The sequence below is a fragment of the Penicillium alfredii genome (assembly GCF_028826965.1).
Source record: "Penicillium alfredii strain IBT 34128 chromosome Unknown utg000009l_segment0_segment0, whole genome shotgun sequence".
Lineage (NCBI taxonomy): Eukaryota > Fungi > Ascomycota > Eurotiomycetes > Eurotiales > Aspergillaceae > Penicillium > Penicillium alfredii.
The window spans coordinates 3,896,132-3,922,586 of NW_026622706.1; the positions used below are offsets into that span (position 1 = coordinate 3,896,132).

At 51.1% G+C, this 26,455-nt stretch overlaps 12 protein-coding genes across 12 annotated transcripts; 6 read left to right on the forward strand and 6 right to left on the reverse strand.

Annotated features, from left to right (window-relative positions):
• Positions 1-157: 157 nt before the first annotated feature.
• On the forward strand, positions 158-2,195 carry NUU61_007402 (ATP-dependent RNA helicase SUB2; the record flags this gene model as incomplete). Its single annotated transcript, XM_056657927.1, has 5 exons — positions 158-407; positions 953-1,363; positions 1,417-1,777; positions 1,832-2,089; positions 2,150-2,195. The coding sequence occupies 5 exons, from the start codon at positions 158-160 to the stop codon at positions 2,193-2,195; spliced, it is 1,326 nt and encodes a 441-aa protein (XP_056510727.1).
• Positions 2,196-6,283: 4,088 nt separating this feature from the next.
• Positions 6,284-8,794, forward strand: NUU61_007403 (ketopantoate reductase family protein; the record flags this gene model as incomplete). Its single annotated transcript, XM_056657928.1, has 5 exons — positions 6,284-6,317; positions 6,392-6,512; positions 6,573-6,613; positions 6,670-7,099; positions 7,153-8,794. 5 exons carry the CDS (start codon positions 6,284-6,286, stop codon positions 8,792-8,794), a joined length of 2,268 nt encoding a protein of 755 aa, XP_056510728.1.
• A 1,105-nt stretch (positions 8,795-9,899) lies between these two features.
• NUU61_007404 (DASH complex subunit HSK3 family protein) lies at positions 9,900-10,394 on the forward strand (the record flags this gene model as incomplete). Its single annotated transcript, XM_056657929.1, has 1 exon — positions 9,900-10,394. One exon carries the CDS (start codon positions 9,900-9,902, stop codon positions 10,392-10,394), a length of 495 nt encoding a protein of 164 aa, XP_056510729.1.
• Positions 10,395-10,523: 129 nt separating this feature from the next.
• Positions 10,524-11,609, reverse strand: NUU61_007405 (histidine phosphatase family protein; the record flags this gene model as incomplete). Its single annotated transcript, XM_056657930.1, has 4 exons — positions 10,524-10,587; positions 10,703-10,918; positions 11,030-11,293; positions 11,371-11,609. Coding segments are annotated over 4 exons (783 nt in total), but the record flags the coding sequence as incomplete, so codon positions are not given.
• A 324-nt stretch (positions 11,610-11,933) lies between these two features.
• NUU61_007406 (uncharacterized protein) lies at positions 11,934-14,369 on the forward strand (the record flags this gene model as incomplete). Its single annotated transcript, XM_056657931.1, has 4 exons — positions 11,934-12,618; positions 12,679-12,703; positions 12,753-13,322; positions 13,373-14,369. The coding sequence occupies 4 exons, from the start codon at positions 11,934-11,936 to the stop codon at positions 14,367-14,369; spliced, it is 2,277 nt and encodes a 758-aa protein (XP_056510731.1).
• Positions 14,370-14,533: 164 nt separating this feature from the next.
• Positions 14,534-15,154, reverse strand: NUU61_007407 (uncharacterized protein; the record flags this gene model as incomplete). The annotated part of the gene is made up of 2 exons (XM_056657932.1): positions 14,534-14,791; positions 15,059-15,154. 2 exons carry the CDS (start codon positions 15,152-15,154, stop codon positions 14,534-14,536), a joined length of 354 nt encoding a protein of 117 aa, XP_056510732.1.
• A 403-nt stretch (positions 15,155-15,557) lies between these two features.
• On the forward strand, positions 15,558-16,757 carry trm44 (tRNA (uracil) methyltransferase; the record flags this gene model as incomplete). The annotated part of the gene is made up of 1 exon (XM_056657933.1): positions 15,558-16,757. The coding sequence occupies one exon, from the start codon at positions 15,558-15,560 to the stop codon at positions 16,755-16,757; it is 1,200 nt and encodes a 399-aa protein (XP_056510733.1).
• A 250-nt stretch (positions 16,758-17,007) lies between these two features.
• NUU61_007409 (CorA family magnesium transporter) lies at positions 17,008-18,936 on the reverse strand (the record flags this gene model as incomplete). The annotated part of the gene is made up of 3 exons (XM_056657934.1): positions 17,008-17,611; positions 17,684-18,321; positions 18,385-18,936. The coding sequence occupies 3 exons, from the start codon at positions 18,934-18,936 to the stop codon at positions 17,008-17,010; spliced, it is 1,794 nt and encodes a 597-aa protein (XP_056510734.1).
• A 203-nt stretch (positions 18,937-19,139) lies between these two features.
• Positions 19,140-20,681, reverse strand: NUU61_007410 (F-box protein; the record flags this gene model as incomplete). Its single annotated transcript, XM_056657935.1, has 1 exon — positions 19,140-20,681. One exon carries the CDS (start codon positions 20,679-20,681, stop codon positions 19,140-19,142), a length of 1,542 nt encoding a protein of 513 aa, XP_056510735.1.
• A 1,399-nt stretch (positions 20,682-22,080) lies between these two features.
• On the reverse strand, positions 22,081-22,524 carry NUU61_007411 (uncharacterized protein; the record flags this gene model as incomplete). Its single annotated transcript, XM_056657936.1, has 2 exons — positions 22,081-22,097; positions 22,197-22,524. 2 exons carry the CDS (start codon positions 22,522-22,524, stop codon positions 22,081-22,083), a joined length of 345 nt encoding a protein of 114 aa, XP_056510736.1.
• Positions 22,525-23,402: 878 nt separating this feature from the next.
• Positions 23,403-24,464, forward strand: NUU61_007412 (short chain dehydrogenase/reductase SDR; the record flags this gene model as incomplete). The annotated part of the gene is made up of 2 exons (XM_056657937.1): positions 23,403-24,044; positions 24,096-24,464. 2 exons carry the CDS (start codon positions 23,403-23,405, stop codon positions 24,462-24,464), a joined length of 1,011 nt encoding a protein of 336 aa, XP_056510737.1.
• A 922-nt stretch (positions 24,465-25,386) lies between these two features.
• On the reverse strand, positions 25,387-26,455 carry NUU61_007413 (uncharacterized protein; the record flags this gene model as incomplete). The annotated part of the gene is made up of 2 exons (XM_056657938.1): positions 25,387-25,817; positions 26,413-26,455. 2 exons carry the CDS (start codon positions 26,453-26,455, stop codon positions 25,387-25,389), a joined length of 474 nt encoding a protein of 157 aa, XP_056510738.1.

Consider the following 26,455-nt stretch of genomic DNA (forward strand, 5'->3'; position numbering starts at 1 on the left):
GATCAGTCAATTCCACGGGACTTTGGTTGATAGTCCCATTCTCGTTCATATTTGCTCCTTGGCCCTTCGTTTCCACCCTAGTTCCCCATACCCTCTACTCACCCCCCGGCGAGAAGACCCGTGACAACCACAGCTTCACGACTTGACACCTGCCATCATGTCTCACGAGGAGGATCTCATTGACTACTCGGACGAGGAGCTCCAGACCACGGCTCCCGCAACTACTGCTGCCCCAGCTGCTGCCAATGGCGATGCAGACAAGCAGGGTGACCTGACCGTGACTGGCGGCCGCCCCGACAAGAAGGGCAGCTATGTCGGCATCCACTCGACCGGTTTCCGTGACTTCCTGCTCAAGAGCGAACTCTTGCGTGCCATCACCGACTGCGGCTTCGAACATCCATCGGAGGGTTAGTCTAACACATTTCTCCCACAAGCGTTCCTCCATTACTCCAAGCTCCAACGTCCGTCCATCTCTGCGTGAATCTCTTCGGTCGGTAGTAGCAGTCGTTCTCGAATCTGCAGACGGCGTGAGACCCATTTGTCTTTGAACAATGGCCTAGCATGGGATCGAGTCATTTTTCCCCCGAAATCAGTGCCGCGGCGGCCCTTTTTTTTTTCCTCGGCCAAAGCTTTAGTCACTGTTACTATCCACGAGAATCTTGTGGAATATGGTACAATGGGTGGAAAAATTGTGCGATAACGATCGCTGGTATCTCGATGTGAGGTGTTCCTCATGTCGTCTGCAGAGCCAGATTCTTGACATGAATCATGGTACTTCACTATTATGGCCTCCAGCCATGGTGATTTATTAGAGGGCATGGTGGGCGATATGGCACTTCCGATTTCGACGATAGTATCACCGGGCGATGGACGGACATTGCGACGCGAATTGTTTTTTGTTTCTTCATCCTTGGGTCGAATACAGTCTAACATCCGCTCCGCCTCCCAACAGTCCAGCAAGTCTGCATTCCAACTGCCATTCTGAATGTCGACGTTCTGTGCCAGGCCAAATCGGGTCTCGGTAAAACTGCGGTCTTCGTCTTAACCACTCTCCACCAGCTGGAGCCCATCCCGGGCGAGTGCTCCATCCTTGTGATGTGCCACACCCGTGAGCTGGCCTACCAGATCAAGAACGAGTATGCGCGTTTCTCCAAGTATCTTCCTGATGTCAAGACTGCGGTCTTCTACGGTGGTACCCCCATCCAGAAGGATGTCGAGGTGTTGTCCAACAAGGAGACCCACCCCAACATCGTTGTCGCGACCCCCGGTCGTCTGAACGCCTTGGTTCGTGACAAGAAGCTGTCGCTGCGCAACGTCAAGGCTTTCGTTCTCGACGAGTGTGACAAGATGCTTGACCAGATCGGTAAGTTGTGCCTCTGCTATATGGTTTAAGATTCTTGCTGATCCCCTTGGTAGACATGCGCCGTGACGTCCAGGAGATCTTCCGTGCTACCCCTGCCGACAAGCAGGTCATGATGTTCAGCGCCACCCTCTCCCAGGAGATCCGCCCGATCTGCAAGAAGTTCATGCGCAACCCTCTCGAAGTCTATGTTGACGACGACACCAAGCTCACTCTCCATGGTCTGCAGCAGTACTACATCAAGCTCTCCGAGAACGAGAAGAACCGCAAGCTGAACGACCTCTTGGACAACCTGGAGTTCAACCAAGTCATCATCTTCGTCAAGAGCACCCAGCGTGCGAATGAGCTGGACAAGCTGCTGCGCGAGTGCAACTTCCCGAGTATCGCGGTGCACTCCGGTGTCAGCCAGGAGGAGCGGTAAGTTTGGCTCTTAAAATGTATCAGCATGGGCAATGACTGACGGCTCTCTAGTATCAAACGTTACAAGGAGTTCAAGGAGTTCAACAAGCGTATCTGCGTTGCCACCGACGTCTTCGGCCGTGGTATCGATATCGAGCGGATCAACCTTGCCATCAACTATGATCTGCCTGCCGATGCTGACTCGTACCTGCACCGCGTCGGTCGTGCCGGCCGTTTCGGTACCAAGGGTCTGTCGATCTCCTTCGTGAGCACCGAGGACGACGACAAGGTTCTGAAGGATATTGAGAAGCGTTTCGAGGTTGCTCTTCCGTATGCTTGACCCATCCCCAAGCTTGTATTGCCTTTGATCGTGACTAACTCTGTTTCTAGCGAGTACCCCGAGGGCGGCGTTGACTCGAGCACCTACATGGCTTAAAAAGTGTTTTCTTCCCGGTACAAAGGCGCCTTTTCCTTTTGATGGTCGCTGGGTGAAAATGCAGCTCGATTCTCTTCTCTTTTCTCTCTCTCCTTGCAAAGATGGTTGTTTCCCTCGGCGTCAACTCGGTTGTGATTTTTTTTCTTGTTGCTCGGGTATTCCCTCTCATGTCTCGTTATCCGAGATGTGAATGAGCCATGAACCCGCACTGTATCTCTCAAGATAGGAATGGAATCTGGATAATTTGAAATGTTCGTCTGGGGTTTGTATTCTGTATTTCCGCGCCACTGAATTCAGTGGCGCTGGTCTTGACTCAGGTGTCTTAGATCTGTGCATGTACTGCGCCTTATAGGACTGGGCTTAAGCGAATAATGAGTGCTAGCGATGATTAATGTCAAAGAGTATTGGATATCTGCACCACTACGAGAGGAATTGGTATTTTGACTGAGTTCCAGCCCAAATCTTGCTATAGTCAATGAAGCCTCGCAAATATTTTCTTTTGAGGAATCCATAGATTCCTGCAGGGACGGCTCTCGTCCACCGTGGGTCCTGCATGCGCATAAATCGGCTGATGAAGTGGTCTATCGACTGGCGTGGGCATTGGTTCGTCACAGGCGATGCGTAGAGTTTTTTCTTGTGCAGGATGCAGTGTCAAGTTGGAAATGAGAAGTGCTGAACAAGAAAAAGAAAAGAAACAAGAAACAAGGTCGGGGGACCACCGCACACCAAAATTCAAATTAAGAAAAATCCAATCGGCATAAACGACTCGATCTTTTGTAAGGGGAACTCGATTTGGTTAGGGAGTATAAGCTAAGGGACCGGGGGCAAGTTCTTTTTTTTTTTTTTAGATTCACATAAATTTCTCCGAAAGGACAGAGAAATTATACAATAAACGACAAACCAACTGTTGGAATCTTCGGCAAATCCTCGCTATATACTAGCCTGGCCTGTCTCTAGTGCTCACTCAATTTTGACCCCTAGCTATGGCGTATTATTAAAAAGAAAGAAAAAAAAAAAAAAAAAACAAGGCAGAGTCTGTCTCGGACCCCCCCAGAATCAAGTAGTCTAACTTTGAAAGGAGTAGACAGTGTCCACCGTGGGGGTCTCTGTTTCGCTTTAGCGTCGAGTACCTCCGTTCCGACTGGCCTAGTCTCTCATGGTAGTTTTCCCTCGGTATTGTTGAGGTTGAGAACGGCGTTCTCCGCATAATAATAATACCACTACTCTTGTTCCTACTGATAGAGAATATTCATGTTCTTTTTCGGTAGGTTCTCTGTTGTTCCCGCGAGGCTCCGGGTTTTCCATCTAGTAAGTATGGAACTAGTTCAATGTATGAATTTCACACGGGGAGTCTCAAGTTCGGGGCAGGCCGTTGCTCTGGGGCGGTTTCGAGCTTTCGGCGGAGCTCTCGGGTCCTTCCAGGATCGAGGTGATCTTGGATGTTTCAGGGTTTCTTGATTCGAGGGACTCTATTCAGTACGTATAATACAAATTCATAAAATAGTGATCATGCTATGTCGCTATTGCTGTAGAATATTATAATGATTTTTGACAACTCTATGTAACTACCCCTATTTCTCATTCCTCCTACCCCTGATAGACATGAAATCACCGATCGGCAGCCCTAATCAGGTCGATCGTGGCTGAGTCGACCTCTCTGGGGGGGATGCTTGCATGATATACCATGATATTCCGTCCACGGGAGCAAAGTGTACATATCAACTTAAGGTCCGAGAACATCGATTATCTGCGTCCGGGCGAAATGCTCCGGAAACGTGGGTTTTGCCAACCACCTGGCATGTGGTGTATTTCATTGATCGATTTCCGGTCGTCGATCACATATTTCTAAAAAAAAAAAAAAAAAAAAAAAAGAAAAAAGAGAGGGCCATTGATTACTGGACAATATTTCATGTTTGCATGGCCCGTGTCTCCACCATAGCTTTCAACCTGAATATCTGCTTCTGTAGACCTTGGTTCTTTAGGGCAACTCCTAGATCACTGGGATATGTATAGATCTACACTTTTTTCTCTCCTATTTTTTAGCATATGACTGGCAATGTGTCCTTAATTATGGTAATAATAATATATTGTTATTATCAGATTTGCATCCCTCTGCAAACAGTCGGCACGCGCGTCGATCATTGCTTGGGTATGCGACAACACCGCCTCCCCCTTCCAAGGTATTTGAGCCGATCCTGAATATCCCTTCCTCCTCCTTTCCGAGAACAACCCTATTTTGCCACCGAGAATTGTGTAATTCTACTCTCTAAGATAGAGGGGAACTCATTGTGTTAGAGACATAGTATTGGGTATAGATTCCTCGAAAGCACAAAAATTATTGTACTGCTGTTGCTATTGTTGTAGGGCGAGGACCTGATCTATGAATCGCACCCGAAATACCACAACGCCCGGGGAAATTCCTGGATACCAGAGTGGGGATATGGCTTGAACCCCCTCTTATCCCGTCGCACGATTGTGCCCCCCGTTTTTTTCTTTTCTTTCTTTTTTTATCAATTGTTTTGTACCTTCAGGTGGCACATGTCCAGCAGTCCAGTTGTCAAGCGATCGGGGAAAACAAAATAAACAGACTGGCACTGCATGTGTACCTGGTTGTATGCTGTGGGAAGTTATCATCACCTAGATCCATCGGAAGTATGTGTGGAATACAACCCTAGATTGATTGATTGGGTATTCTTGAAGTACCAAGGTACTAAATAGATACTCATAGGTACCTGACATTGATGCCCAGAGAGAGAGCTTAGGCTGCAGTATTTTAGTATAGGGAAAAAAAAGGAAAAGAAAAGAAAAGAAAAGCCCAACAAGTACAGACCTTCAGATTAATTATTTGCTATGAACCTCTCATCTCTGTATCTTGCCACCACCAATCCTGTCACGCAAGTGGGTTCCGGTGTGGATAGGATGACAGGGGGGAGATACGCGTCGGAGGTACATAAGTATTGTGTCTTTCAGAGATACTTTGGCTTGGAGACTAAAGTGTACTAAATATCAAAGTCCTCAGAGGTCAAGTTTTTTTTTATATATTTTATGTGGATGTATAGATTTTCTGTGATAACAAGTGATAGACATGCTCAAATCCTAATGGAGACAGCACAGATGCCGATCCACCCCGACGGTTTTTATTGGGGAGAGTGGTCCGTTGACTGGTGCTTTCAAAGCCGATTTGGGGCCCAGAATTATTCTGAGCATAAAATAATTAAAAAAAGGAAAAAAAAAAAATCGAGTCAATTTAATTATAGTACAACCCACCCTGCACTATGGACTAGCAGCATACCACTGTGGCTAGGTGTCAGGCACAGACTTGATTTGCCTCTTGGATAATAATATAATATTAGCATCTAATATATAATAATCTAGTAATCTAGTAATATCATAATAGGATATAATAGATTACCACAAAAAAAGAAGAAAAGAAGAAATCAGAAATGCATGTACGACCGGGATTGCGTGGACACAAAATGACCGATAGCGCAGATAGACATAGTCAATGTAGACAGCCGGATACTCTTTTTTTTTTCTCTTTTTCTTTTCTTTTCATTTTTCATTTTCATTTTCTCTCATTAATTTTCTCTCTAATTCTCTTTCTGAATTTGTGATATCGCTATTCTCTGCATCCGATTCTTATCCGTTTCCGGATTGAGTCTGGCGGGGGATCCACGACCGTTGAAGGCCTCCAGGTCTCCAGAGAAAAAAAAAAACCGTTCTTTTCTTTCTCCCTCACACTCTCTCTCTTTCAATTTTGAAGTTTGTTTCCCTTTTTTTGTTATTTCTTTTTGACGGTCGCGCAGTCTTTTTCCGAATCCCCCAGAGGCGAACAGTGACCGGGAAAGTCCCCCCCCATCGCCAACCTCTCCCATCCTTCTTCTTCCCTGATTACTCCCTCGTTTTTTTCTCTCTGCTTCCCTACTCCCCCCTTCCCCTGTCTTTCTCTCCCCTTTCATCATCTCCATTTTCCATTTCCTTCTTTCTGCAAATACTGGCTTGCTCGTGGTGTTTGTTGTAGGCGGCCTCACGCCTCTGGACCTTTCGACCTGGGTCCTTCCGCCCAACACTTCCTGCCAGATCTGACTATGGCTCCTCCTCCACGCTTGCGAATCCTGTCCGGTGAGTATCTCGTGTCAACCCATTGACACTCCCTCTGCCCACCATGGTCCGTCCTCTAATGCGAGTCTGTGCAGTGGGTGGCAATGCGATTTCGGCCTTTTTGTCCTGGCGACTTCAGGCGACAACCTCCTGCGATGTGACTCTGGTCTGGAAAGCCGGCTTTGAAGCTGTCTCTCAATATGGTGTCTCATTCAAGTACGTGGATCTCGGTGTCTTCTCGAGACCCCCCTGTCGCTAATTACCTGGGATCGACAGATCGAAAGCTTTTGGCAATGAGCGGTTCAAACCCCGTCATGGTATGAAACCCCATCCTGCGAGCCTCCATGTATTCGAGCTGACTCTGGCTTTCTAGTGGTCCGCAATCCTGAAGATGCCTCATCCCGTGAAAACGCCTACGACTATGTCATCCTTTGTGTAAAAGCCCTCCCCGACGTCTACGACCTGGCTGCGGTCATCGAATCTGTGGTCACTCCTCAACACACCTGCATCCTCATCAACACCACGAATACCATTGGCATCGAAACACATCTGGAGCAACGCTACCCAACCAACGTCGTCCTCTCCCTCGTGTCCTCGGTGGAAATCTCCCAAACCGGCCCGAGCGAGTTTGAGCATCTGAGTTCCAGCGCAATCTATGTGGGCGCTACCAACAAGCAATCCGCCATCCCGACTTCCATTCAAAACGATATGGCGGGCGCATTAGCGATGACTTTAAATTCGGGACAAGTCGACTGTAAGGTCTCGGATAATATCAGACAGGAGCAGTTTGAGCGAATGATTGGGTAAGTACTCAATAGGCACCTCACACTCCTCACATACTAACTACCCCTTGTAGCCCGATCGCGTTCCATCCCGCCAGCGTGTTGTTTGAAACCCCCAGCCTAGCACAACTCTTGGAAAAAGTCGGGGTTCGACAATTGGTGACGGGCGTCATTGATGAGCTGCTCGAGCTCGCCTCGGCGCAGGGCTGCTCATTTCCGAGCGATTTCCGCCAAAAAACGATCGAGAAGATGACTGCGTCCGAAGCCCCGATGACCATGTATCAGGACTTCCAGGCTCGGAGGCCTATGGAAGTCGAGACCTTCCTCGGGTCGCCCATCAAACTGGCTATCGAATCCAACGTCCGTGTGCCCCGGATCGAAGCCATGTACGCCATGCTCCACCACGCCAATATTGTGAATCAGACCAAGCCTCGACAAGGGGATTCCCCGCCTGCATCGATCATAGGCCACCCGCCTCCCCGATTGTCCTCTGCGCCGCCGCAACAACGGCCACCGCCACCGATGAACGGTGCTGCTATGCGATCGAGCCGAACGAATTCAAGCATGGGCATTCCCCAGCAGCGACGCGGGCCACCACCAGGTATGATGCCGCGACCGCCGGGTGGGCCGCTACTGCCTCCGGGCAACCGTGTCTCGCGCGATCCGTCAATGGAGGGCCTGGAAGAGTTCAGCCATCTGGTCGTTTACGATGATGCGGAGGGTGGCTTCTCCCACCAAAATGGCAGCAATGGGTACCCCGACGCGAGCCCTGGCCCTGCTGCCGCTGATTTGGCTTTGAGAGAGCGCGAACTGGCCCTTCGCCAGCGTGAGCTGCAAGTACGGGAACAGGAGATGGGCATGCGACGGGGCCTACCCCGCCGTGGACCCCCTCCCAGAGCAGCGGCCTTTGACGAGGAGGATGAAGATTATTTCGACCCAATGGATACCATGGCGATTCCTCACATTGATCCAGACAACGTCGATATGATGAGTATTACCTCCCGTCGCGCAAGAAAGGCCCCGAGTGCCAGTCAGATACGCAAAAACCCCGAGTTCGCCTCCGGCGGCCCTCCGAGCAGCCGGCCCTCGTCGTCGGCTTTTGGTCGATACTTCGGCAGGAAACGCCCGACCGATCGCGCCATGCAGGAAATTCCGGGTCTCCACGACTCTCTCATGGATAACCCGATGATGAGCTACTCGTCTAACAGATACGGAGCCGTCGACCGCAACCAGCTACACGCGGACTCGCGCGCCAACTCCCTCACAACGAGCCACATGGGTGATTTCCCGCCACGTCCCTACCCGACCAGCCGACGGAACAGTCAGTCCCCCGCGACGCCGTTTGGGGGACCGGGCGGTCCACCCGGTCCCCGAATGAGCCGCCCTGTCACCGCCCACGACCCGAATCTCGGACCCCCTGGTGGACCTCATAACGGCCAGCCGTCCCCCCCTGGCAACATGCGTACCCCCGTCCCTCGGTATCCGCCAGGACCCGGCCATGCGATGGGACCGCCGCAAGTTGAGCAACACTATGGGGTGAGCAAACAGTATCCCGCCAAAGGCCCTCCCAAGAACAAGAGTCTGACCGGAAGTGCGAGCGCCAGCGCGGAGAGTGGTGATAGTGGAGCCAGTGCCAACCTGGATTCCGAAGCATCAGCTCACAGCAGCCAGGTGAGCCTCGGCGGCCAGCAAGCCGTTGCGGCGCCCGTTCGCTGAACGAACGCGGCATGATCCCCCTTCATGCCCGACCGGCGAACGACGGCTGAAATGACGTGCCCATTTCACAAGGCTGGGACCGAGTATGGTGCTCATCCTTTGCCCGTTTCGAATGGGCCCTTTGCATCGTCGTGTGTCATTTCACGGATGGATACCCTTTCAAGCCCGTGGAGTCCGGCACCGGTTAATACTCTACTGCTCGCTTTACATATACATGAGGGACATAGGGGTTTGTTTTCTTTCCTCCTTTTTATTGCTTATCTTATTTTCCTCAGTTTGTTTCGGAGTGTCGGGACGCGGACCTGCGTTTATTTGTTTTGTTTTTCTGTCCTGCATTCATACTCATTTCTCCTTTGCGGCATTATCGATTTTATCGAGGCCACTGCGCGAGTCTGGACCAAGACATTCTCATTGTGTTTTCTCTTTTTTACAGCGTGTCGCTATAGCGCTTTGGGGCCACACCCAGCCCTCTCAGTCGCACTATTTTCATCTCCTCTGCATGACTGTACACTACCCGAACCGGCGCATGTTTCCTTTTTGTTGTCCTCTTATCTCCCTGGGCTCGTATACGCTGCCTGCTCTTGTCTTGTGTTCTCATTTGTTTTTGCCCGGGTATTTCCTTATGTTTTTCCTTGCTCTCATGTGGCTGGCTTGACGCAGCCTATCTTGTCTCTGGGGTTGTGGATTGGGCTCTGGCGCATTCCAAAAGGGGTTTAAATGATTCGGTTTGACTTGTCTTGATCTGCTTTGGCTTGCGTGTTTGGGAATTAATGAAGGGAGCAGTGTCCTTCATGCTGCCCTCTGGACAGTCTCGTATCCTTCAGGGAGCGGACGAATTGATAGACCTTTTGTTATATTTTGGGCTATATCCATTGCATGTGCAGTCCACTAAATGTCTAGTCTGTAGTTGATAATTGATCAACTGCTAAGTACATGGACTGTAGCTGTACCGTAGATGATATACTTCGGTCTCGTCGTCCATGACCACGTGACTAAACAAACAACCCTCGTCTACAGACGTCCCACTTGACCAAGACAACCGAGGTATTGTTTACCACCAGAGCAACAAAGAGGAACAGTAACCAATCTCAAACCCAATTCCAAAATGCCTCCCCTCTCAACCCAACACCGCCGCCACGACTCCACCCACTCAACCACCTTCTCCCGCCCCTCCATCCTCCCAACCTCGGGCTCAGGAACCAACCTAAGCGGCGCAGCACAACAACCCTCATTCGGACCCAGCGGCATGAGTGGCAGTGGCAGTGGCAGTGGCAATAGCACCAGCGGCTCAACCCCGTCCATGTCCGCTGCCAAAACCAGGCAGTACGCGCACCTCCACTCGCAGCTGGCACAGCTCAACGCCAACCTCGCTGACACTGAGAACCTGCTCCGCATGACGGCTGTGCAGGCCGGGGATATGCGCTTTCTCGGTGGGTATGTTGGGGCGCTGTTTATGGGGTCGGCGAAGATTTTGGGGGAGGAGGGGGTTAAGGGGAATGCGGATCCGGATTTGAGGGGTAAGGGCCAGAGTCGGGTGGATGATGAGGATGAAATTGGTGGTAAGGAGGGTATCAAAAGGGAGGAGAGTGATGAGGATTGATCTACCTCAAGTCTCTTCTTCATGGTATGTATTCGGTCTATGTCCAGTTGGTTATATACTTGGCATCGACAGTGCTAACTACTGTGCAGACACGATGCAAAGCTGTCCATCTTTGTCTATTGTCCGCCTCTACTCCACCACGAACCCTCCACCGAGAATGATCGCCGGCTCGTCGATGCTGTGGTGTTCGTAACTGTGGATGATTGTGAGCTGCTGTGTTTTCTTCGAGCATATGCCCACCTTGCCACCTGCACTCGATGCAACTCAAACCATCCATGGATCTATCTGGCAGCTGGATCAGTACTCACCTGAGCGTGCCCACACCCCCGGCTTCCAGAATCAATGAGGTGTCCGTCAATGGCTTCCCCGTCCAGCGCATGGCAAAAGCGCGCAGGATATGGCCGTGCGCGACGACCAGGACGTCACCCTTCGGCGCGTCGGGGTTGTCGAAACTGGGGCGGTGGTATTTCTCCTTAATGTCGGCGATGAGCGCGTCGAGGCGGCGGACGACGTCGTCGGGGGATCTGCGCGATGTAGTTAGCGAGCTTAATCCGCCATTGGCCACCATAACCTTTTTCCCGCTTGTTCCCTGTCCCTCCTTGTGATATCCAACCACGAGAAAATACAACACTTACTCCCCTCCCGGACACCCTTGCGTCCAGATATTCCACGGCTCTTCCCCCTTCTCTGCCCGCTGTTCCCGGATTTGTTTACTCGTCAACCCCTCATAGTCGCCGTAATCCCATTCCCGCACGGCCTCGGTGACCTCAACCCGTGCATTGGTCCGGATTTCTTCCTCGGCTTCGGGCTTGCGCTTCTCCTTCCACGGGAGCCGCTCCTTGCAGCCGATCTCCAGAAGCTCTAGCGTGCGCTGGGCGCGGGTGCGGGGCGAGACATAACTATTCATCGGTGTGTATGTGTCAGTGGGCCAACCTGACTCCTTGACCAAACGGCAATATCGAAACTCGACGCATACACATGGACAAGCTTGCGTGGCACGATCAGTCGGTCGTCTCCGACCAGTGCCTTTCCTGTTGCTTGGATCCGCTTCTCGCCGTTCGCTGTGAGCGCCAGGTCTGAGATGCCGGTGTGCCGCCCGTTCAGGGACCATTCGGTTTCGCCGTGGCGGACAATAAAGCAGCGCGGAGACATGGTCTTTTGTACAAGAGTAAGAAGGGGGATGAGAGGATATGTGTTCGTGACTGACTCGGGGTCTTCTGTGTTGGTGGGATGGTTGCGTCACCAATGAGGCTGCCGAGGCTTGTCTCCACAGTTTCTTCCAGGGACCAGGGGATCTGCTGGGGTATGTTACGTAGCTGGGATGTATACAGTGTGGTTCCTTGAGTCTGATGATGATATACCATCCAAATCTCCCCAAGTTGTAGTCGACTTTTTCCTGTTGGTTTTTTCCTTACGGCCATGCTTCGGCTGGCCGTGCTATACTTACTGTAGACACCGGTCTTGGCGCCTGGCGCCGATCCCCCGCTGCCCGAGTAGCAGTAAGGAAGAGAGCTCGGAAGTCATCGAGGTGCACGCGCCATGGCCGATCCAGCATCTATTGTCAGTCTGATCCTAGAGACCGGCCGGGTAATCACCTGCCTGATCAACTATGCCCACGCCGTACAGAACGCGAAAGCAGACTCCCGCCGGCTAAGCGAAGAGCTCTTCGCGCTCAAGGGCATCCTCGAGCATCTAGCCGCGCACGAGCGGGCACCACAGCCAGACGACTCCAAGGATTCGACAGCAGCCATTGACCCCGCCATCCTCTCGCGCACCCTGTACACGACCAGCCAGCTGCTCGGGTCCCTCCTGAAGGATCTCGAAGAACCCGCGACCAAGAGCCAGCGCCTGAAACAGCGCCTGACATGGCCGTTCACGCAGGACCAGTTCAACAAGCACCTCGCTCGTCTGGAACGCGTGAAGTCGTGGCTGATCCTGGTGCTCATGACCGACAATGCCTCTGCCACCCAGGATCTGCACCAGGAGATCAATACCCTGACGGGCTTCTTGCGCGAGGACCTGAAGATCCGCGCCGAGGAACGCAACCTGGCGGAGAACCGCAGTTTGTTCGCCTGGCTGGCTCCTGTGAGTCCCGCTAATGCTCACCTGCGCGCATCCAGGGCCCGCGAGATTGGGAGCGGGCGCTGGTTTCTTCATGGGCATGTCACGCCGTGGTTGTTGACGGGGCCTCAGTCGAAGAATATTTTGTTTCTCGTGGGTAAATGTATGTTTTGCACTGGCTCCGTTTGGTAGAGGTTATCTCTAATGTTGATCATTGGGAAAGCGGGTGCTGGGAAGACCACGCTGTTGTAAGTTTGCTTTTACGCTTCTTGCCGGGAATTGTCTAATATCCTCAAGTGCGCAGGTTGTCGACGAGCTGACCGTGCAGTCCTCCGCCGACCCAGACTCCTCCTTCTCCTTGGCGTATTTTTACTGTGCATTCGGTGATACGGCCTCGCAGGATCTCGTGAATATCCTGGGTTCGCTGGTGGCCCAGCTGTCCAGCTCGATGCCATCCATTTTGGACAGCATCCGGCCTATCTACAACGACACACCGAAGAGCCAAACACACCGGCACCCTATTGATATCAATATCCTAGAGGATGCCATCATCCGGCATTCTTCAGGGTCTAGGCAGGTTGTTCTTCTGATCGATGCGATCAACGAGAGTCTTCATGCTGAGCGTATCAAGCGCTCTCTCTTACGACTCGCCAGCCTGTCCACTAATCTTCGCATTGTCATTACTAGCACGACTGATGTGATTTCTTCCATTCATGCCACTGCCGTGAATATGAATGCCGAGGTTATTCGGAACGATATCGAGGCGTTTATCCATCACAGGTTCAAGCAGGATGAGACACTGGGCCATTTGAGTGCTGCATTGAAGGAGGAAATCAGTACTACCCTCCTCAGCGAGGCTGATGGCTCGTTAGTATTCCATCTTCGCTATCTTGTGCTTATTCTGATTTCTTTTATAGTTTTCGCTGGGCCCAACTCTCGCTGGACAATCTTAGTGCGCAACGAACCGCAAAGTCTATGCGGGAGGCCCTCCGCAATCTACCTGGCACATTGCGAGAGACTTACGCCAGCATCTTGGAAAGAATTGCTCCCAGCGACTGGCTTTTTGCCCGCGAAGCACTGTTCTGGCTCAGCTTCGCCAAACGACCTCTCACGCTCCGCGAACTCAACGAGGCCGTAGTGCTCGGCGAGACAACCACAGTCCTCGACGACGACATGACACTGGTTTCTCCTCATGTCATTCTCCAGATATGTCAGGGATTCATCACGCGAGACCGGACGGGGAAGGTCAACCTGGCCCACTCATCCGTCAAGGACTTCCTAACCTCGGAATGGATCCGCTCCTCTCGCGTGCAATACTTCAGTCTGGACCCGTCGACCGCAGACTCAACCATAATGCGCAAGTGCCTTTCCTACCTCTGTCTTGAGAACCTGCGCTCGGGGTACAGACCCTCGCCCATACTCGCCATGCAGCGCCTCCAAGAATACCCATTCCTGGAATACGCCGCGCAGTACTGGGCGCTGCACGGTGCATCGTGCAAGTTCGAAGACCGCGATCGGCAGATGGTCAACCGCTTCTTTGAAACCAAGCATCTGCCGCAGCGCGGCAACTTCGGCGCCTGGGTGCAGACCCTGATCCCGGAGGCTGATATCGCGCATATCGAGACCACGCACCCGCTGTACTATGCTGCGTCTTTTGGGTTGGTGTCTGTCGTCCGCGCTATTCTTGACTCGGATCCGGATATCGATGTTGATGCGCCCGGCGGTCGGTTCGGATCTACTCCGCTGTTTGTGGCGTGCTGGCGCTCTAACTATGAGGTTGCTCGGCTGCTCCTCTCTGTGGGGGCGAATCCTAACATTCTGGATGCGAGCTCGGGGCTTACGTCGTTCTCGCTTGCTCGGTTGAAGCGGCATCGTCCGCTGGCGGGTATTTTGGAGACAGCCCTGGTCAAATAAGGGCTACACAGCTGGGATTAAGCGGATATAGGTATTTATATTGATGTGAAGCCGAGTTGGACAAAACATTTCTCCCTCACATACCACCCTCTTTTCTTTATTATCAAAAGGCACCGGCCAATATACCATTCTTTCTTCGATCCAAACCCAACAAACCCAACAAATCACGAACAAATCACCTCAAAACTCGCAATCATAGTATTCTTCTCCGCAACAGGACTACACTTGCGCACACCATCTACCCGAACCATGCCAATTCTCGCCCCAGACGTACAATTGTCATCCCGGAATATATTCACCGTGCACCGCCAATCAATATCCACCGGGATATACGCCAGTGCGCCCCCGTTCAGGATATCCGTGCGGCATTCAGACGACCCGTGGCCTGTGTAGATGCCCTTGGGGCCCGTACACTGCCGGTTCTGGTAGAGGTCGAAGTCCCAGGTTGTGGAGTGTTAGCTTAGGTCTGGGCTTTTTTGCTTGGGATTTGGGGGAGGGGGTTGCTCTGGGTCAAGGTTGTGCAGACGAGAAGAAGCAGGAGAATGTTGAAATTGAGGGCTGCGAGGAGGAATATGGGAGTTTTTAAAAGGAGAATTGAAGTATTGGGTTGATATGTGGTGCTTTGATGCTTCAATTGAGCCTACGAAGACCTGAATGAGGGTAAGTTGCTCCATGAGCAGTCTAAATACCTTCTTTTCTTTGCTGGCTAGTAGCGTAGTCATGACCGTTGTGCCGTATTTCTCCCATGGATCTAGTAGATTCACCTCGGGAGATGGTTGGGCCATTATTCCTATTTTATATGGAGATTACTTGTTCAAGGTCTGAATAGGCTTCTATCTTAATTCTATTTGCTTAGCATCTACCCTTTGCAGTCTAGGCTCAGTTTTGCTGTAGAACTTGAGATTCATAGCCAAGTCCTATACTAGCTCTGGGCGTGGCCTCTGAACCACGCTTTTATGATACATCTATACCAGATGCACCTTTTCAATAATCAAGTCTGATCTCGAAATATCCTCCCGTACGATTCCTCCGATCCAGTCACAATGGTCGTTTCTATAGATAATCACGTGACATTTATCAAACGCACCGACGTTGTCAAGTCCCTCCCAACCATGATGCAAGATTAACCAAACTTCAAAAAACTCCCCTGACGGCTTGATCAGACTGCATGGAATATTTTTCATTGGCATGCTGACTGCCACGTCGATGGGTAGCCAATCTTCAACCCATGGCGCAGACAATCCCAACCAGTGCACACAAGACAATGTGATCCCCCGACATCTCATCCAAAACACCTACAACCAACTTCATATCAAGTATGCACACGATCTGTACGAGTGGTGGGTTGAAGAGACCGAGCCCAGCAACAAGCATATCTCCGAGAGCCTGACAATCGCCGCATTCCTCATCGAGCTCTGGAGAACCATGTACGGCGCATGCCCAAGCCTAGAGCAAACTTCAACCCCAGAAAAAGAAGAGCATATACAAGCACAGAATTTCCCCGGATTCGTTGACCTAGCATGTGGTAACGGTGTGCTCGTCTACGTGTTGCTCGTGGAAGGCTACGCAGGCTGCGGATTTGATGCCCGGCGGCGGAAATCATGGACGCTTTTCCCGGACTGGGTGCAGGAAAGGCTACAGGAAGCGGTTTTTGTGCCCCATCCGTTCATGGAAGTTTTCAGAGCTTCGCCTCTTTCACGGGAAATCGGGACGGATGTCCATCCTGGAGACTTTTCAAAGGATACGTTTCTTATATCCAGCCACGCGGACGAACTCACTGTGTGGACGCCGCTTATGGCTGCCTTGGCGTGTCCTATGTCACCGCTGCCGTTTCTGGTTATCCCATGCTGTTCACATGCCCTTTCTGGATCTCGGTATCGGTATCCCCCGCCGAAGCGAGAATCTCAAACCGCGAAGAATGGAAAGAGTGGTTCGGTGGAAGCGAATGAATTCTTACCTCGGTTGTTGGGGCAGGACTCGCAGCCCGCTGCGGGGGATCTCAGGGCGCTTCGGGCTGATAAAACCGTTGAGAAGACTATGGACGGGATGCCGAGCTCGATGTACGGTTCTTTGACCGCGAAGACGATGAGCGTTGCCGAGGAGATCGGGTATGCCGTTGAACAGAATCTGTTGCCAATTCCAAGTACACGGAATATGGGTATTGCGGCAAATCGCCAGCAGGTCACACGACAATGGAGAGAAAGGACCCAGCAAACAAATATGGAAAAGAGTGCGTATACCGGAGTGGATGCTGTCGTGCAAGCAGTCAACGCTGTGGTTGAGCGAGAATGCTCCCAGGACGGGGGTGTCGAAGCTGCTGCTAAGATTTGGATTGAGCACACCAGAGGCCTCCTTCAGGACCAAGGGATGGCAAACCGAGCTCATTAATCAATCTGGATATTCGTTGGGATCGTCTTGATTGCCCAAATTTAGGTGTGCTTATCATAAGAGCCCTTGGCGGGCCGTCGTGTATACTTCAGAATAGGGATTCAGAAAGGAAAGAATTAATATACAGGTAATATGATGCCCTCCAACTCCGTATCTATCAGTTTGGAGATCAACAAAAAACGCCATGCGCAGGTCAAGAGTGAAGTGAAAAGCCATGCAAAGTAGATACAGGGCCTATGAGTGAAAGCCTCTAAGCAGCAGACTTGTTCTCCGGATTGGGATCCACATGTCCCTCGCGAGAACTGCTGTTCTCACCGGACTTGTCTTCAGTGTGCGACGTACTCTTCGAGGCCGATTCAAATTTCAAGTTCTGCGCCGCGTGAATAGCCGCAGCCGCACCGCCGAGTCCAGGACCGGGGGCTTTAGAAGCAGCATGAGCCGCGGCGTTCTCCCGCAGTCGTCTCATGCGCTCGGACCGGCCCTCGCCTGGGAGACCACACCAAACCGGCTCGATGGAATCAGCCCGCCAGTTCGTGCGGCGGCGGCCGATAGCGCCGTGTCTGGTGGGAAGCGAGGTGAGAGACGCGCCTCCCACACCCGACTCGCCCCACATACGCACGCGCTGCAGCTTGCGCAGCTTAGCCAGCCCATAGACACAGACGACCGCCGTGAGAGCGAAGCAGATGACCGAGACACCACCGAAGCCGAGATCAGATTCCTCGATGAAGTTCTTCAAGTTCATGCCGTACAGGGCTGAAAACAGAGTTCCCGTTGCAAGGCCGAGTGTGCCAATGCTGAACTTGAGGTCGAGGAGCATGAGTGAGTTGCGGTTGGCATCGAGAATGGCCTTTACTCTATCTGGATGTTAGATCAACAGTCCTCTCTTCAATCCGGGATCAAACTAGAAGAGGAAATGGCATGCTTACACTTCCTCGGTGTTGCGAATCCCCGTCACCAAGTTTCCGCTGGCCTGGACAATCTCATCGCACACTTTGTGATACGACTCAAGCAGCATCTCGACCTCCTGGTGATCCTGCTCTTCTCGTCGCTTGCCATGGGATCTTTCGGTCAGGTACATGGCTGCCAGGTCGTCATCCGCTTCCAAGAGATCATCAATAGCATCCCGGACCAGCCGGGCTTTTTGCTCAAATGTACCCAACTTCTTGGAGTAGATCAAGAGATGCCGGAGTTTGTCGCGGTCAATATCCTCCTCCAGTGCACGCAGAACGCGCACGACGGGATCCCTCACCCCATTAAATTCCTCCTCCAGACCGGCCGTCACGCTGATCAGAACTGCTTCAAGTGCGCGAAACTCGTATGAAAGGGCCTGGCCTGCTTGCGCAGCCTGGGACTGTTTTTGGCGTAATTTGCCTTCCAAATCATAGATAAAAAGCGACTGCATGTAGGAGTCCGTCGACCCATACGCGTCAAACACAAGAACTCGATCAGCCTTGATCAGCACACGAAGATGCAGCAGGTTGATCAGGATGGCGCTCGGGCGAACCAGAATGTGCGGCAGAGTCGATGAGTCGATCTTGCGCAAATCTCGAGGAAGAAGACCGTACTGTTGTACACCACCACTTTCAGCAACTGAAACACTCTAGAGGGCGATCCGCGCAATACCAACCTTGGCAATCAGCTCCAACTTTCGGAACTCCCCGTTCACCAGCGTGACATTTCCATTCATATCAAACTCGGTGCATCGGATTCGCAGCTCGTTCGATGCCTTGGCCGCCAGCCCGCGGCCAATATTGAAGATACCCTCGGTTCCTTCGTCGATAAATGCCGGACCGTGACTTCGGGAGGGTTTTTGGTCGGCGTTTTTGTTCCGTTTGAGGTCAAAAAGCCTTCGGAGGAGCGGGCGACTTTTGGTGGATGCATGTCGCGAGAGAATCAACGGTGGCGGGGCCGCTGATGGCGACGGGGATGAACTAGCCCGTTGCGGCCTTGGGCTTGCGATTTGAAAAGTTTGCGTGTCAAGGACTGTACAGCCCCGCGGAGTGTCATGGCGTATCCAGCTCGAAGCTTTTCGAGATAGCCCCGTCGAAAAGGTTTTGCCACGGACCAATGCGCGCTTCGGGCGCGCGCATGCTGAGGGCGTGGCCAAGAATCCGGACTGGGAGTGTAGATACCGCAGAAGTGACGCAGAGGGCGCCGACGGCTTCAGCGGAGACAACATGTCCCTGGACGTGGTCGTGGGAGAAAGCGATGATCTCCGAAGCGCTTTTTTCCCACGCGGCGGAACAAGGTTGATCCGCAACTATACGCCGCCTCGTTTGTTTTTCTTTCTTTTCTTTCTTTTGCATGTTGATATTTTCAGGGGAATGATCATCATGATGACTATGGATGGGTAGATTGATTGTGAGCAGAGATTATGCTTTCCTACGAGTCTTGAAGCGCCCAGTCGACCAAGAATTCGCGCTTCATCTCCAGCTCCTCCTGGAAGCCTTTCAGCCAAAGCCACTGAGCCTCAAGTTCATCATAGTTGGTCCGCCACAACAACTCCCAGGGGTTTTCTGAAAGCCACTTCGTTCTGCCCTCCTGGATCGCCCGTTCTCGGACATTCATCAAATGGGTGAAACGCAACCTCAGAAATGCGACCGTGCCGCGGTGCAGCCTGTCATGTGCGTCGTCAAGAATCGGCTGCAAATCTACTAGCAACTGCCTAATCTCAGTCCTGTATTGATAGGGTGCAGAGCCCACCCTGTGGGTGAACAAGCCGAAGCCTCGTTGGAGGTAGTTCCCCGTCAAGCCCAAGTCCACATTGATGATGCAGCGCAACCATTCCATCAGAGCCTTGCCCAGCTCCTCGCGGCCGTTCGCTTGCACAAAACAGCTGTTGCAGTGCGCATTGTCAAAAAAGGACTTGGTGAACGGCGTGCGGTCCCAATTGCTATATCCTTGGGTGGGCTGCCAGTGCGGGTATAGTTCGCCTATGCGGAACTGCCGTATCTCCTTCCAGCGTTCACATCGAGGGCACCGAGCCTGGTACATAGTCCAGGGCCTGTCGCGGGCTTCTTCGCGGTAGACCAAAAACACGGGTGGATTGGAGGCCGGTCTTTCGGTTTCCAGGAGCTCCCAGAATCCAGGAAAGTAGCGGTCTGTGAGGGTAGGATAGGAAATGGTCCGGCTGGGCACAATCGGGAATCGGGCCGTGCCTCCATACCCGTCAGGTCGTGGTCGACGAATCTGGTTTCGTTGGTACTTGCACTCGTTGCACCGACGTAGATGGCGCTTGAACCCGCAGCGCACCAGCTCAACGGCGAACGCTTCCGAGTCCAGAAGAGCCTCCTCCTCCTTCTCTGTTACATCATAGTAGTCCCATATCGTTATGTCCTGGAACGAGGTCATGCCGCAATCATGAAACTCCTCTAGTCGCTCGGCTCGCCTGACCGGGTGAAGATCCCACCTACTTCGAGGCCCATTCCGCATTGTCGCAACGCCATATCTCTGATGTAGTAGGCGTGCTTCCTCTTTATATGCAGATGCCTTCTTGAGCTGCCGACGCGCTTTTCGAGAATTGTGGTGCGCAGTCGACTCCCAACTCGTGGCAAAGTTGGCCGCTCGGGAATTTGGGATAGGCTTGCGATAGCCCAGACGGAGGAGAGAGTGGTTGTCAAACTCAATGTGCGGAAGCAGGCGAAGACAGCCGGCGCAAACCCAGCGCATTGCCTCCCATTCTTTGCTCCCCCAGTCCGGAGTGAGCTGGTTGCCTCTTGGGCGAAAGTGAAGGGCCGGCCCGCCCTCCTTCTCGCGGGATTCGAGAGCGAGCAGTCTTTCCACAAAATTAGGTCGATTGGGTTTGATGATGCGGCGGAACTGTGAACTGGTCTGGCTGGCAGATATGAGGCCGATGGGGTCCAAAAGACGAAAAATGGAGCTGAGGATCTCCACCGGCAATGTGTCTAGTGATGGAGGTGCCATTATCTGGTCCGGAGTCAGTGTAAATCTTTGGCCGATGATAGCGGCGAAGTGGCAGTGTTATGTAGTTGAGAAAAAAGAGTTTTGGATAAAGATTAGACGGGTGTTCAGGTCAAGACCGAAGATTAACTAACCTAAAGGATAGGACAGACTTAAACAAAAAGACGGATAGATAAAGAAAAAAGAAGATGGGAAAAAAACATACAACAGCCAGGATTCGCTGGTGGTCACCCAGCCAACTACTAACTAACCGGCGTGTGGCTTAAGTACGGCTGAGCGAACGGGAAACCCTGTTTTCCACACCCTTTGGTTATATGTGCTAAATATGCACTCGTGAGTAATCATACGGAAATCAGTGCGAAAATAAAGTGGAGCTAAGTTATAATAAAACCTACCGCAGGTAGACACGTATGTTCGCTAGGATCAGCTAATTATATACATCCTAAATTACTTAGCCAATTGCGCCGTACGTATATAGTAAATTGTAGTCGGTGAGGCAGAAGACCGGGCATATAGGTACCTGCTTCCTTCTGACCGAATGGCCTTCTGGCAATAGATCGTCCAAATGGAAAGATGGGCGTAGCTGAAGGTTTAAGAAACTCGAGTCGTTTCCGGTAAGAGCTGCATCCAGTGATACTGTAAGAATAGCCCCGATGACACCAAACGAGATATCTCCAATGAGACGAGGCATAGCAAGCTAGTCATCGCGATTTTGGACATATTTTGCCACAATTTTGGATGGACTTTCGGCAGTTTGTCGAGTCGCGAAACATATAGGTTTTTTTTTTTTGTCACGTACGAAACGGTTTCGCTTCCTCTCACTTCGTTTGTTTCAGGGCATATGAAATATTTCCTTTCGAATGTAGACTTTGGTATTCGCCCTAGAAATCACATTCCTATTTCAGGCTTAATTGTATTCACCCCAGTCCAAGTGAATATCCCAAGGGACGTCGACCTGAAGATCTACCCCCTTTATCCCCTTAGACACAAGTTTGTACAATAGATGGTTAAGCAAGCCGTCCAGACCAAGAGCCGTGGGGCCCCCTCTCAATGCAATCATCTTCAGAGCCCCTTCCATATGATGTTTCAACATCCTTGTATTTTTCACGAATAACTGATCCTGTTAGTAGCCAAATATTATCTTCAATTTTGAGGCACTTTACCTCATCATAAGCGAGCATGATAGCTTTGGCAACTGTAGAGTCACTAAAGCAGGGTGCCTCGTTTGAGATTGCGTCTCGGAGTATTTTCAAGCATATACCTTTATAGTGGAATGCTCTTTGAGTAAAGATTTGCTGTTGGTGTGTCTGTGTGTAGGTCGCAGATAAGTGACGGCTTGATAAAAGAAATATTATATCGAGCAAACTTGCATCGGCGCGTGCGAGTGGAACCCAGGTCTTCGTCAAGCGCTCACAAAACCTGATCGTGGGTTCATCACAACGCATAAGAGGAATGATTGCAGTCACGTCAAGAGGGATGTTAGTGGTGATCGCTGGTAACAGTTCAGAATATACATACAGTGATCAAATAACATTTCCTCAATACGTTTCAAGGGTGTCGCAAAGCTCATGAAGGGATCGCTTCGATCCGCTGACAGAAGGCTCACCAGCTGGGCCTTGGGAAGTTCCTTCAGGGGGCCTTGCTCGATGCAATCTCCGACTGAACCACTTTGCTTGATGGAGGCTTTCTGGGCTTGGTAGTGTATTGTTCGGAGACGCCTTGCCTTGGCGTGCGCCGTGCGAGCAGCGTGCGAGTGGACCAGTTTCCGTTGCTTTGAAGCTGATCTGGCAGCCTCTTCAGGGCTATTGGATGATAGGACAATGAACTGTACTCTTGGCGGGCCCATGGTGCCGTAGATTGAATGGCTGATGTAGAGTTAATTCCAGTGTCAAGACTGTTACAGACGACAGATATTTGGTTCGTAAGGGCGATATTAAGCTGAGTATTTTCTAGAGCCAAGGCGCTCGGCTGCTCTGAAATTTCACGGAGATTGTGAGGAAGCTTAGTTGTCAAGTCAGGGATGATAAGACCTCTTCTAACTCCGATGAGCTGATGGCTAGTGCTCAACGACAGCAAATTAAACCCATCCCAGTCGTGCCAAGACTTACACCTTCCCACGACGGTCAAGCGCTCGGTTCTAAACAACCATCCAGCGGCTCGTGTGAACTCTCTACACTGTGTTGATTGCCAGCAAGCAATTATGAAAGCATTTTTAACTCGGCGAGGCTGGACTATCTAACAACACGGGGTTTAGGCTCTTAAGTCCGGCCGCAGTTAGGGCCCTGTTCAAAACCCGAATAACTACCATTCAGCTCATCATAGGGCGAACAGTGATCACCAAGGGCCATTCACATAATTTTGGCGGATACGGGTACTTGTGAAAGCTCAGTTAATAATCAAAGATCTGCAACCCCTGTTACCGCAGGCCATTGCTTCTGGGAATAACAACCGCGCTTCCTTAGGTCATAATGTCTTTATGAAATTATGCCAAAGGACACATCGACCTCCTACAAAATAGCCAAGAGCTGCTCCTTCCTGTTTGAGACCTTGCTTAAGTCCAGGATACGGATTTTGTTTTGGATATTCTTCTAGAACAGAGCAATGGTCGGGGTTAGGACGGCCATCGGACAGACCATCGACTCGACTTTCACCTATAAAAGCCGGCAATTCCAGGACAACTTTCACAACGTGTTGATGTAATATTCACCAACGGTCTTACCGACGATGGCTGGGACAGTTATCATCACTGGAGCCAATGGCTCTCTGGCACTCGGTTTCGTCGAGGCTCTCCTCTCGCGGTATCCTCAGCTCACGCTCGTCGCTACTGTTAGAAATGCATCACCAGAAAGAGATTCCAACACTATGGCGCTTATGAAAATCATCTTCAACTATCCAAACTCCAAGGTCAACGTGGATGTTCTCGATCTTGGCCAGCTTGCCAGCGTACGCACCTTCGCACAGAAAATATCTAGCCAGGTTCTTTCGAAGAAGATCCCACGTATCTCAGCCATCATTTGCAATGCGGCTACATTGTCACTGGAGGGAGGGCAGAAATTCACGCGGGATGGCTTCGAGTCTACCTTCCAAGTGTGCCATCTATCACACTATCTGTTGATCTTAAAGCTGCTGGAAAGCATGGACCCTGCATTGGGGCGTATCGTGATGTTGGGATCGATCACTCATTATCCTGAGAAATCAAACCCAGTATCATCACTTGGTCCATGCTTCCCCGAAAACCTGGAGGAGCTGGTCAAGCCAACTCCTGATCCGCAATCGCTCGTCCATGATCGGGGTTTCCAACGATATGGAACCGCGAAGCTGGCGAACGTGACATTGGCTCTTGATCTCAACGAAAGGCTGAAGAAGGTATGCATTTTTCTCCATGAATGCTACATTTGCTCTCTGACTCTTGCTTAGGATTCTAAACTTTCAAATGTGACTGTGACGGCCATGGACCCAGGCGGCCTTCCAGCTTCGAGGGCTCAGGCAGAGCAAAAGAAATCTACGAAGCGAATCATGTCAACCATCAACTTCCTGATGCCAGTTCTGAAGCATGTGACCACTGCTTTTCGAACGACAGAAGATGCTGGCCGAGAACTTGCTACGGTTAGCGTCGATCCCGCGTTCCATGGCAAGAGGGGATATTTTGTCGGCCAGAAAGAGGATGCTCCAGCGGCTATTAGCAATGATGTCAAAATGCAGGAAAGGCTCTGGGCAGCGTGCTGGAGATGGTCCGGGATGAAACCGGAAGAGACAATTCTGCAAGACTATGCTCGTGGGCTGTGATGGGATGTTCATGTGCAGTTCAGGATGGAAGACAATCTCTTTTATACCAAGTCCCGACATACATACGTAGTATGATAGGTAGCTGCTGATCGATAATTGGAAGAATTTTAACCTTGCCTTGTGTTTCATTCTATAAACCACCACTTGCCCACACAGCTGTTGTCTCACCAGCCCATCCTGCTTGACGATATCCGTATCCGTGAGATGAAAATGCCATGAGCCCTGGTGGTAAAGGGGGCTTCAATATACCGATTTCAGCATCCTTCGAAGGCTCTGCTTCATGCAACTGACCCAGCGCTCTCTGATGACCATCGAAATAACCCAGAATTATGCTAACACATTAGACACCAACGGAACAGGTCTCTACACAGGGAAACGTTCTCGGGGACGGCCCCATGAACTGAAATGTTGCCATACAGGTCCGCCAAGCTAAAGGAACTTGTGGAAATAGTGGGGGAAAAAACCGGAGTAGAGTGAGACCAATTCAGCCTCCCGAGAGAACAAGGCAGGTGAGAGGGTCAGAATGAGAGGTTGATTTTGAGAACATCTTCAGTGTTTTCTGCAATTCCCTTCACTTTGAATTAGGGTCCAAGATCGGGATCGTAGGCCGTTGAAGGTATCGACTGTAGTGACGACTGGACTCTTGGTTCTCATTTTCATAGTCATTTTAAGATTTGTTTTTTCTTAGGTTGCATGCAGATCGCATTGTTCTTCATTGTACGGGACAAACCAAGAACACACACAAGCAAGACGCGAACACAATAAAAATGTTCCTGTCGATGCTATCAAGGCGTGGCGTGCCGTCAGGAGGTACCACAGCGCACCCCTTGAAAACCAAAGTGTGGGTGAACTGAATATTGAGTGCCAGTACTCGTTGCAGCGGATAAGCAGTGTCTGCATCTATTATGAGTGCTATGAGGTATCAGAGGGTGTAGTGGAAGGTCACAACTATAGGTGACAAGGCTGTTGGGAGTCGGGATACGGAAAGGATAGCAATCGCCGTAGTGAAATCTTGGTCGAAAACAGTGATACTTTGCTTTGAGGTGTCCAGGAATCTGCCGTAGACTTTAAACGGTATCTTCCCCGAGTCAACCCACAGATCCAGCATAGATCGAATAGAGGCATTTGAGGGAATATCAACAACTTCCTCGCGCATGGCACAAGTCGGGTCGTGAATTGCGGCGACCAGATCATCCAATTTTGCCAACCAGAACATGCTCGACATTAGCCCAGTAAGCCTGGCATTTGCTCCAAGCTCGAGATCGATCCATTCTGCGATTTCGTCTGGCAACACACCTAGATACCCGTCTCCTTGGGTCCAAACGGGACGAAGTCCAGCGGCGACAAGCTCGTCTGGGTGTCGTTCAAAGTTGACCCTCTAGCCCTCAGAATAATCCAGTCATCGGCCTATTGGTTTGTCCCTCTGCAGATCAGAATTTGGGGCCAAAGGTAAAAATACTTATCATTGGCTATCCCTTCAGACTATATATAGAGTAGATATAGAGTAGAGTACATTTGTGTTTAGAGATGCCGTTGAGTTCTGCTGGCAGAACCCTTCATCGCCTTCCTGACCGACTCCACAACGGAGATAGTAAGCAAATAGGCAAGCTGGCTCCTTCAACCAACAGACTCTCTGTCTTGGATTCTTCTCTTCCGATGCCCTCTTTCCCTGACTTGTGGTAGTGTGCTTCTTCAATTTGTGATCTTGAATCTCTGAAAGACTCCTCCCCTCACATTTCTCTATGATGACTTTTGGTCTCTGGTATCTTCTCATCTTATTATGGGGCCTTCAGGTTCCATGTATTTTAGGCCAAAGGGTAAATTGGTATGGTAACCTCTTCATGGGCGTCTCGCAAGGGAAAGACGGAAGTTGTCATGGCAAGAAACTTCTACGCGACATAAGGGAAACTGGATTGCTTCTAGATGTGGCCATCACGGTTCTACACACGTTGATTCAAGGGCCCGTCCGCAACGACCGGGATCACATCCAT